The 11,514-nt window shown below is 35.5% G+C and overlaps 1 protein-coding gene across 2 annotated transcripts; it reads left to right on the top strand.

Moving 5' to 3' along the window:
• Window positions 1–6,568: 6,568 nt before the first annotated feature.
• Window positions 6,569–11,190, top strand: LOC103486078 (Golgi apparatus membrane protein-like protein ECHIDNA). 2 transcript variants are annotated; one of them, XM_008443903.3, is made up of 6 exons: window positions 6,569–6,782; window positions 7,242–7,298; window positions 7,384–7,587; window positions 7,702–7,761; window positions 8,911–9,037; window positions 10,754–11,190. In XM_008443903.3, the coding sequence occupies exons 1-6, from the start codon at window positions 6,768–6,770 to the stop codon at window positions 10,840–10,842; spliced, it is 552 nt and encodes a 183-aa protein (XP_008442125.1). In that variant the 5' UTR covers window positions 6,569–6,767; the 3' UTR covers window positions 10,843–11,190. The 2 variants fall into 2 exon arrangements, with proteins under 2 accessions (XP_008442125.1, XP_016899529.1); XM_017044040.2 differs by lacking the exon at window positions 6,569–6,782 and having other exon boundaries at window positions 7,209–7,298.
• The last annotated feature ends 324 nt before the right edge of the window (window positions 11,191–11,514 follow it).

The following is an 11,514-nucleotide window of genomic DNA, read 5'->3' as shown; positions in this document are numbered from 1 at the left end:
TGATTAGTATGATCATTCCCTTGATTTTCAGTTTGATTCTAATAAACAAATAAAAACGAACATAAAATTAAAAAAATAATGTATTGTTAAACCATCGTGTATATAAAAGTAAACGATCGCGTAACTTTGATAAACGATCGTCTATCAAAGTTAAACGATCGAGTAACTTTGATAAACGATCGTCTATCAAAGTTATACGATCGTGTAACTAATGTATTATGAAAACAAATTTTACCTGGACCAATCTCTCCAGCATATGCTTCATTTCATACAGCTCAAATGACTGCTTTGTGATTGTGTCATCCATCCTACAGACTATAGAAGTCAGTGTGGATAAATCCTTACGAACTTCTTTTATTTCCTTCTTCAGTTTCTTGTAGGATTTTGAATGACTTTGTTCTTCTTTGTCATTGGACTTCTTTGATCTGAAATGTTTCTTCTTGGTGATTGGATGCATTTCAGACTCGTCAGCCACTGTTTGACTTTGTTCTCTTTGGGGTGACAGTTGTTCTCTTTGTGGAGATGAGTCTGATTGCTCCAATGATTTGTTGTTCATTGCTCCAATGGATTCATCGTCCTCCATTTGCATGTTATTATCCCCTCGAATTCGACTCTCCATGAAAGCCTTCTCTTGAGTTGACATCTTGAGTTTAGGTTGAACAACAGTCTGCAATATAATTGTATTAAACGATTGTGTAATTATATTAAACGATGACTGACAGGTTTTACTTACATTTTTGTTGTCGAATATGTTATTCTGCAGCATTTTGTAAGATGGAGCTTGTGTACAATTCCATCTCAATATCCTAGGGATTAATCCCTTACTGTTTCTTGTGGCCAGGTGCTCATTTGCAGTTGAGAGTACTTCATAAGCCCACACCTACAACATTTAAACAAATATGTTAAACTTTGATGTTCAATTGGCATTTACTTAAAGTGTATGAACAAATAAAAATCACCTGAAAAGCAAGCACGTAGCCTTTGATGTTGTAGTATGACACTGCTTTGGAACTTCGTGTCTTCTTCAGCTCGTATGCTTCTTTTTTTCCTTGGAGACTTGTCTTTAAACTGTTGAGCAGACGAGTGTAGAAGAAAGTTGACCAATCGAAGCTTTTAAATGCTTCTTCATCATCAACTCTTCCCAAAATATCCATGTCAAACTGTGTTTTCTTATCCTTCCCGACCATCACATTTTCTATAAAGACGGTCAAGGCGACCTTCACAGCATCATCATCATTTGTAAACTCAAAATTCTTGAAAATTTCCTCAATTTCCAAGCATGTTATTAGTTTCTTATTTTCTGATCCGAATAGAAGACTTTGTAGGCGCTTGCTATCGCAATCTTTCTCCAATGGATTGTTTGTTGGCCACAATCCAGTTATGATGTTGAATTCCTTTTGGATAAAACGGGCGTTCTTCCCTAAAACTGAGAAACAGATTCCATCTGCGTTACCGTCTTCAGGTATCTGCCTCAGCAAGAAATGATGGATCAACTGGCCGTTGAAGACCATGTTCACATTCAGCAATGGACCAAAAATTGTTTTTTCGAACATTTGCAGCTGGTCCTTGGTCAGTTTATCCTTAATAAGACTGCCGATCTTGTGCACTTGGCATGATGCAGTGGCAGGGAAATACTTGTCGCTAGGTACAGCCATCCTGAAATGATAGTTAATCGAAAAGTAATAAATTTAACAATCTGGAGAACTATATTGAAGACAGAAGTCGAATCCGAAACCCTAAACGCTTCACAATAATAATTTAAGAACACAATGATAGTTTTTGAAGACAGAAGTTGAAACGTTTGAAATATAAAGAAAGGAAAAGTGTAATGTTATAGTAGGAAAAGTTCGGGAAAATACCTTTTAACGTTGACGAAAAATATGGACTGAGACAAAAATGGTCTGAGAGAACAATTGACTGAGAGAAAACGAAGGTGAGTGATCAGTGCGGTTGTGTATTGCGTAGTGACGAAAAACGAACGAAGAAGGCGGAACGTATATATCGGTCGTTTTTACCAAAGGGGCAATATTGTAAATTCGCATACTTTTTTGAAATGTTGAATCGCGGTTGTAAACAAGTCGCGTGTGTCTTTCGTTGTTTCAAAAGATCGTTTAGTTTCTGTAAACGATCGTTTAGTTTTTTTATAATCGATCGTTTAGTTAATTTCAAACGATCGATTGGTTGTTTTAAACGATCGTTTAGTTTTGTTTGACCAATCGTTTAGTTTTGTTTAACTGATCGTTTAGTTAATTTCAAACGATCGATTGGTTGTTTTAAACAATCGTTTAGTTTTGTTTAACCAATCGTTTAGTTTTGTTTAACTGATCGTTTAGTTAATGTCAAACGATCGATTGGTTGTTTTAAACGATCGTTTAGTTTTGTTTGACCAATTGTTTAGTTTTGTTTAACTGATCGTTTAGTTAATGTCAAACGATCGATTGGTTGTTTTAAACGATCGTTTAGTTTTGTTTGACCAATCGTTTAGTTTTGTTTAACTGATCGTTTAGTTTTTTTCAAACGATCGTTTGGTTGTTTTTACACGATGTTGTTAAACGATCATTTGGTTGTTGTTAACCGATTGTTTAGTTATTTTTAAACGATCATTTAGATATTTTTAAACGAACATTTAGTTATTTTTAAACGATCCTAAAACCAGTTTTTGTGTTCTTAAATGAATGTTAATTGTTATTTTCGTCTTCTTCATCCATCTGGAAGCACAGAAAGTAAGAATGTTGGGACAAATCATTAAGAAAACACATCATTAACAAACATTCATTAATTAGTGTAATACTTAGTACATTGGTAGAGAAATTTCTAATATTGTATGCTCGACTTGTCGGTATATAAAATTGGATTGGTACACGTTAATCTGTTGTGACCTATTTGTTTACACCGACCACACTTATGCAATTTCGGAGCTTCACCAACACTTGGAATCCTCTTTTTCTTCGGTCGACCAACTCTTTTGACTACTTTTGGAGGTAAAACAGTCATATGTACGTAGTCTTCGCTTGTCTTCCAATCTGACTGATTCCCAACTGGGTAGACGGCCTCCGCATATGCAGCCAACAAACATTCATTAGTGTAATAATTAGCACATAAACTATAAACATTTATATTACGATCCCGTGCTACAGCAATGGCATGTGAGCATGGTAGTTGCTCAGCTTGAAACTCCTTGCAAGTGCATTCTTTAGTCTGAAGGTTTACGACCTCCTCCTTATCTAAATCTTTGACATGAAATTGGTAACAGTCAATTGGGTTGACCTTCATTGTCAAAGCTCCTTCTTGTTTCTTTTGAATAACTAACTCTGCCCATTTGGTCAATGTAGATGTCACTTTAATGCCTTCTTCTCGACGCTCCCAAAACCAACGTTGTAGCAAAGCTCGAACATTTTCAAGGAATGAAGCAATAGGCAAATCTCTAGGTTCTTTCAGTATAGAATTCATGGACTCTGCTATATTTGTTGTCATCATGTTATACCGTCTTCCTGGGCAGTGAATACGAGACCACCGTGCTATTCCAACATCATTTAAATATTTCCCTGAACCATTAGGAAATGCAAGAAGATGTCTCCACGCTTCTACAAATGTTGATTCACGATATGTTCTCGATGCATTATAAAACAAAGTAGCAACCGTGTCATTCTTATATTTATCATGCAAATTTTGACTCAAATGTTGGACACAAAGGCCGTGGAATGCAGAGGGGAAAACTGATGAAATACCCTTGGCGAAGCATGTTTTCCAATCTGTCACAAAGCCTAGATTAGGCACCTCCCCTATTGCACCTTTCAATTTTTCTAAGAACCACTGTATTGAGTCATCTGTTTCTCTATCAACTACTCAAAGGCTAGAGGATAGATCTGATTGTTACCATCTAAACAAACGGCCACTATCAACTGACCCCGATATTTGTTCTTAAGAAATGTTCCGTCCATGACTATGACCGGTCTAATGCAATTTAAGAATCCTCTAACACATGCACCAACAGCCATAAAAAGATATTTAAAGAAACGATCATCTTCGAGTTCCATGTGAAATATTGTACTTGGATTTGTAAATTTGAGTGCTTCACCATATCTACGCAAAAGATTATATGACTCTTCAGGAGACCCTCGCACTCGTTCATATGCATTTTCTCTGGCACGCCATGCTTTCTCATAACTCATATTTATGTCATAGTCTTGCCTCATGTCTTCTATGATATCACGTGGTTTGTATATGCGACCGGGTCCCTTGAATTTGGACTTTATTAATTCTCCAACAACCCAAGATTTTGCTTGCCTATGGTCACGATTCAAAAACTCAAGAGAACATGAATGAACTTTCACATACTTTTTAATCTTGAATATATTTGAATCCTTCAGTCTAACCGTTCGCAATCTCCAACCACACTTGTTGTCGATGCATCTAACAAAAAGAACCTCTTTTGTAGACTTTTTTACTACAAACTGAAAAAAAAAATTTCATTGCCAACACACTTAATCTCATTGACAAATCTCTCTTGCAAAAAAAGATTTGTCCTACATCCAACTCTTCACTTGTAGAGCTTTCTTCCGACCAGCCACTTCCTTTTGTCTTCAACTTCCGACTAGAGGAGCTGTAGTCAACTTTACCTTTTCCTTTGCAATCTTTTGTAGGAGCATCTCTTTGTTCTGGGATGTCAAACAATTCATTGTACATCTCAACTGACTCCCATGTAAAAGTATCATCTATTGAATGATATGACTCATATGATTCCCATATAGCCGAATTGGTCCCTATCATGTTATCACACAAGCCAACCTGAACTTCACCAATATCAACTTCATTCTCATCTAATGTATCCATTCCAATTGGAGGAGGATGAGGGTTTAAATTTTGAACTTGGTTGCTCCCAGATACTGAATTGTAATCTTTGTTTAACACTTTCATGCTTCGATTGCTTGTAGGCTCAAAAGATAGGTATAGGGGGACCTCCAATGGATTTTCACTAAGAATATAAAACTTCAAATCACGGTCCTTGCTTAACTCAAATGGAGGAGCTTCCTTTTCCCCTTTGATATCATATATACATCTTATCTTTATGTCAAACTTTGTAGGGTCAACTTCTGCAAGGTCATATAGTTCAGACTGTAAATCTTTGTGTGTTATTTCTTTAGGGACAACAATGCCTTTTAACACTCCTCCTTCATATTTTCTTTGTCCCTCATCCCATTCACCACCGTGACGCAATAAAATCCGAACATGTGTCATCCTTAAACTACCTTAAGTAGTTTTGTATCTTCAAAAATTGATTTGAACTTAAGAACCTACAAGATGCGTGCAAGATGTAAAGAAATAAAAAAAAATAACTGCAAGATGTGTGCGGGCCTAAGTGAGTTACTAAACATGCAAAGAATAGATCTACATGGATTAGGAGGTGTACCAATTTGATTTTGAAATAAATAGTGGAAGTTTGGAACGTGCGAGATGTGTGCGAGATACGTGCGAGATAAAGCATGAGGGCCGAAGAGAGTTACTAAACATGCAAAGAATAGCTCTAAATGGATTAGGAGGTGTACCAAGTTGATTTTGAAATAAATAGTAAAAGTTCGGAACGTGCGAGATACGTACGAGATGTGTGCGAGATACGTGCGAGATGTGTGCGAGATACGTGCGAGATAAAGCATGAGGGCCTAAGAGAGTTACTAAACATGCAAAGAATAGCTCTAAATGGATTAGGAGGTGTACCAAGTTGATTTTGAAATAAATAGTAAAAGTTTGGAACGTGCGAGATAAAGCATGAGGGACTAAGAGAGTTACTAAACATGCAAAGAATAGCTCTAAATGGATTAGGAGGTGTACCAAGTTGATTTTGAAATAAATAGTGAAAGTTTGGAACGTGCGAGATACGTGCGAGATAAAAAAAATACGTGCGAGATAAAAAAAAAAACCTTCATTCCTTCTATTCCTATTGCTTACTCCTCCTCTATTTGATCCAACTAAATCCTTATCCTCTAGTTCAATTCATTTTTCACTACCCATTGAACTTTCTAAGAACCTAAAACCAAACTTTGACTAAACTAATTTACGGCAAATAAGTCCAATTCCAAAAACCAGACAATTACGGATGAAAATAGCACCAAATACCCCAACCAAACATTTACTTACAGCAGATAAATTGAAAATCGGTTAGACATGAAACTCACCTAAATAAGAGAAAACACTCGAAGTTGATTGAATGGTCCGAATAGGAGCGACGAAATGCACTGGACAACGACCGACGAAAGGCAAGCGACGAAGGGCAAACGACGATGGGCAAGCGACGATGGGCAAGCGACGATGGGCAAGAGACGATGGCCGGAGTAGGTTCAGGTGTTCTACACGAAAGAAAAGAGAAGGGAAAGGGAACTATACGCGAAAGAGAAGGAATCGATCGTGGAGAGAAGGGAAAGCAAACGTGGAAGAGGGAAAGGAAAGGAAGGGCATTTTTGTTCATTCACACCCAAATTGTCCTAAAAGTCTTTCTTTTGAAAACTTGTCCCAAAATTCATTTAAATCTCTTTTTTTAACCTATTTTTGGCAATTTCCCTAAATATTTTGATATGAAAAAATGAGTCGAAACCAAATGAAATGAACTGAAGTTGTGAAATATTTTCTTGATTCTGGTGGCTACAATTTCCCTCGGCGAGCGCCTAGCGACGGAAGGGGGTGGTGTTTTCGCTTCATTTCTTCAACAGATAACCCAAATTCTACACTTACCCACAATTTACTTCGTGCAAATTCTCTCCAATTTCCAGATCATGGATCCGAACCAGGTAAATTTCACTACTTTCAAACTTTTTTTTTACCTTCTCCATCTTTTAATTATCATCTTTTCGTGCTTAGACATGCTGTTAATCTTCTGCGTTAGGCATTTTCGTCTCCTTATCCTTGTTGATTGCTAGATCCAATCGCAAACTAGGGCCGACGGTTGGGATGCGGCGTAGAAGTAAACATTCATATCTGTTAACGAACAAAATCCGTGATTACTGTAAGATCTGAGCTGATGATGGGCAGATTATGGAGGATTTTCAAATTAGCTACGGTTGAATTTCAATTGGTTTAGATTTTAGGACCTCCGCATATTTCGTTCTTGAAGCATAGGATTGAGCGCATTATTGGGTATTAGTATGTGATGCATTTATGAAATTGGGGTTCCATTGGGATTCTAGATTTGGAAGGTTTTCTTAGAGAGTTATTGCTATTGTTTGACTCATATGATCCCTCTTTTGCAGCCACCTGTGGAAAATTATGCTAACCCAAAGACTTGTTTCTTTCATGTTCTTTTTAAGGTAAGATTATGTTACTAATAGACTTCATTCTTGAATGGTCTCTGGGCTTTCTGGGATTTATGTGATTGTGCTTCTTCTTTTTCAGGCTGGAGCATTGGCCTTTTACATTCTTTCCTCTCTCTTTTTCAATAGTTTTGTTATCATTTTTGTGGTGACTGTTTTTCTTGCTGCTCTTGACTTCTGGGTCGTGAAGAATGTGAGTGGGCGTATATTGGTTGGTTTAAGGTGGTGGAATGAAATAAATGATCTGGGTGAGAGTGTGTGGAAATTTGAAAGCCTTGATCAAGAGGTGAGTGCTTAGTTCTTTCATTTTCAGAATTTGCTTCTCAATTATGTTATCAGGAAAACATTTAAATGCTTATTTCTTGCTTCTAATGCTCTTGGATCCTTGGTTGTTTTCTAGTCATTGTCTCGGATGAATAAAAAAGATTCCTGGCTGTTTTGGTGGACCTTGTACCTCACGGTAAGAAAGTATGGTGATCCCAAATATTGTGATAATTTGATTATGTGTTTGCAATGGTTTATCAAACAAGCGAGATGGTTTTTGAAAAATATATTTGATCATACAGATACGATTGAATGTCAGCAGGTGTGATTCCTGAAAGAGAATAATATTTGATATACATGTCTAAAGCTTGGAGGCAGGCCAGTCACTTTGTTTTTATGTTATCTTTTGTTGGATGTTGGGAGGGAACTTGAAGAAATTACTTATCCCTGATTATTTGAGTGCTTTGAAGAAGAACCAATTTTTTGTTTTTGGTTTTTCTTCAAAGTATGTTGTGGATTTTAGTTATTATTCTCTTAAGAAATGCCATTGCTTGCTAAACATGGACCATGGCCTTAGAAAGTAGGGAAAAAACAAAACAAAGGAAAATAGTTGGATTCAACAAGATTTAATATTTTGAGCCGTTTCTTTCTTGATAATAATTTCTAATTTTATTTTTATAGAGAAAATAATTTTTTGTTTTGGAATTTACTTTTATTCTAAGAAGCAAACGTAGGGGTTAATTTATGATCGACGTTATGTAACTACAAAATTAGACATTTACCTTAGAACTGATAGATTTGAATAAATGTTGTAGGGTCATTACTCGTTACCTTGAAATTCTCAAAAATGTATATGCTTTATGCCATGCAAGGGATATTTGCATTTCCATAAGCTAATATTCGGGAAAACAAAAGAGAACAAGAGAAAAAAGGAAAAAAGCAAATAGAAGAAGGAGAAAAAGAAAAAAAAAATCAACGATGGGGGATTGTTCTTTGGTCATTATGGTTTATTGCTAATCTAAATGGGTTTTCCTTTGGTCTCTATGGTTAGAGAGGAACTCCTGCATCTTCACAGGCGAAGATTGGTGTTCTGATTCCATAGTTTTTTTTTTTTTTTTTTTGACTCATCGATGGTTTATAAATAGTCATTTTTGTAGTTCCATCATTATCTTATTACCCGATGGAAAAGTTTTTTCTGTAGAACCTCTGGATAGTTACTCTACTCAAGAGTGGATCTACTTTATTTTGCAATTTCACTTAAGCATTTCTTATATTTATATATATACAGAAAATTATGATCTTCATTATTCATGTGTGCTCATGCTTCTGAACCTATGAAAAACAGGCAGTTGCATGGACTGTGCTGGGCATATTCTCTTTGATAAAGTTTCAAGCTGATTATCTCCTTGTCGTAGGAGTTTGTTTGACTTTGAGCATTGCAAACATCATTGGCTTTACCAAATGTCGTAAAGGTAAGCAATAAGTTCCTGGAGCTATCAAAATTCTACAGTGTTTGTACAAGCACTGAAATGCCTGATTTGTTGTTGCTTTCTCCGTCGGCAATAGCTTTGGAATTCTTTTCCATGAAAAACTTCTGAATTCTTTTGAAGGTTTTAGAAATATGTTTTTAAATCTCAAGGGATGGACCATTGTGAAACCCTGTCTGCTGTTTGTTAAGTTCAGTGTCTATTTTTAAATCATTGTTAGAAGAGATTGAGTTTAGTAGGGAAGTCTTCGTATACCAGCATGTGAGGATATGATTATATAAACATTTCTGTTTTGTTTGTCATTTTAACCTTTTTGCTGCTTGTGGAGCATAGTCACTTGTAGTGTAGCCCTTAGATACATACACATGCATATGGATTCAAATAGCTGGTATATATATGGTTAGAGCCTCATATCTCCAATACATCAACTTTATCAATGAACCCGATAACAATTATATTTTCTATAAGGAAACTAAGAGTTGCATGGACATAACAAACTATTTAAAATGAGGTAAAATTACATCGAGTTAAAAGTGTATGATTAAAAGACAATAATAATCTGATGATTACAAAGAAATTTAGACAAGGAACTTTACGAGGAAGCCACAAAAATAGTAAAATTATATATATATGCCTAAGAGATCTCCAAATCCAGACACTTCCTCAAAAATATTTTAATTCCCATAAAGCCATAGAACTTTTTTGTCCTTGCACACTAGAGAAAGACAAAGACCAGCCAAAAGATGAACACCTCCTTAGTGCTTCTCTGTCTGGCAGCTTAAAGAAAATGCCAAAAGACCTCTACCCTTGATTAACTCTTTCATTCATACCTTTTCTCATATTACACTGGGGCAAAGAATGTAAATTATGCCTGTGTTTAGTATTATTTGGCAACTGTAGTGGATATCACCCATAGGCCTAATAATTAAGTGTATGGTAACATTCTCAAAGAACGACAAATATAGCAAAATCTGTCATCAATGGACTCTATCACTAATAGACTCCAGTTATATAGTCAATCATTGACAAACTTCGTGGGTTGAATTTAATTATGCTATATTTGTAAATTCTTTTGCATTGTGCTATATATACTTATATGATAGACCCCTATCATTTACCAATATAGTAGTAGGAGAGGAAAGAAGACTTCATCTCATAAGGAAGGAGAAGGAAGCCGGGGAATATAAATAATAAATAAGTCAGCTGTAAGTATAAATAGGTTGTTACCTAGGGAGGGAAAGGCAGTTAGTCATTTGAATTGTTAGTTGAGTTCTGTTCTTCCTTGAGAGATAGGATAACAGAGTGCCCTTGTTCTGAATTGAGATTACTCAATTCATTTTATCGTTTTCATGAGATTGTAACTGAACTACAGAGTATTCACTCTATTAATAAAGTTCTGTAGTTGATATTCAAGCCCGGTTCCCATCATGGGTTACTAACAATCTTTTGGCATCGGGAAGTTTATAGGGGTGTTCTCTTAGACTAGTCATCACCATGATTGGAGCCATAGGAGGGCTCATGGGTTACTAACAATAGTCATTATATGATCTTTCTATTTGATTCAAATTATTCTAGTGCTTATGCACTTTACTGCTTTATTCTTCCCTTTCTTTACATTTTTACTTCAAAGACTGATTAAGGATGGAGAGGTTATTCCCATGTACTTGACTAAAATTTGTGCAATTGTTGTACTACTTTCAGATGCCAAGAAGCAGTTTCAGCAATTTGCCACTCAGACCATTGCTTCTCAGTTCTCCTCTACATTACAGTCAGCTTTCAGTGTTGTTTGAAGCATCCCATAGCAATTTGAAAGAAAGCAGATGAAAGAAGAGCAATGGCACAAGAGATGTGTTGAGCAACAGCTCTAAGGGCATGTAAATGTGCATTATTTTAGGTATTACTGGGTTGGATTGGATTGGTTCGTTTTAAACATTCCTTTTTCTTCTTCTTTTTGGATATACAAAGAAAAATATTAAATAATTTTGTACAACTCCCTTTTTCCCAATGTCTTGTATTGTGAAAATCCAATGAAGTGAATCATAGGGAAAAAACAAAACGTTAATTTTGGTTTATCCATATAGTTATAGTGTAGGCACATGCAATGGAAGAAACATTTAACACGCATGTTTTTATCATCACATTCATTTGTTTATTTTTTTTTTATTTTTTATTTTTTATTTGTTTATTTTTTATTATTTTAGATAAAGGCGATCTCTTTTACCATTTCATTATTTCTTTTGAAACTTTCCATTAAACCCCCCAATGCATGACAATTTTTCAATGAAGTCATATGGTAGAAATGGGTAACAATTAACATATTTGATTATAGTTTAGGTGTGTTCTTAAGTCTTACACTGTCACCGGAGGGGATATGATTTTTATAAAGGATTAAAATGTCACTGAGTTTAATTTGTATATTTAATATTCTATCAACTTCTTTGACATTGTAGGATTATATGATT

The sequence above is a fragment of the Cucumis melo genome, chromosome 8 (genome assembly GCF_025177605.1).
Source record: "Cucumis melo cultivar AY chromosome 8, USDA_Cmelo_AY_1.0, whole genome shotgun sequence".
Lineage (NCBI taxonomy): Eukaryota > Viridiplantae > Streptophyta > Magnoliopsida > Cucurbitales > Cucurbitaceae > Cucumis > Cucumis melo.
Note: the sequence above shows the minus strand (reverse complement) of the source record. Positions and strands in the feature narration are given on the sequence as shown.

Bases quoted from the DNA above. Each gene is read 5' to 3' on its own strand.
- LOC103486078 (XM_017044040.2), top strand. From the start codon at position 7,224: ATGATCCCTCTTTTGCAGCCACCTGTGGAAAATTATGCTAACCCAAAG. The intron at 7,762-8,910 runs GTAAGAAAGTAT...TATGAAAAACAG, and splicing joins GGTGGACCTTGTACCTCACG to GCAGTTGCATGGACTGTGCT. The intron at 9,038-10,753 runs GTAAGCAATAAG...TACTACTTTCAG, and splicing joins CTTTACCAAATGTCGTAAAG to ATGCCAAGAAGCAGTTTCAG.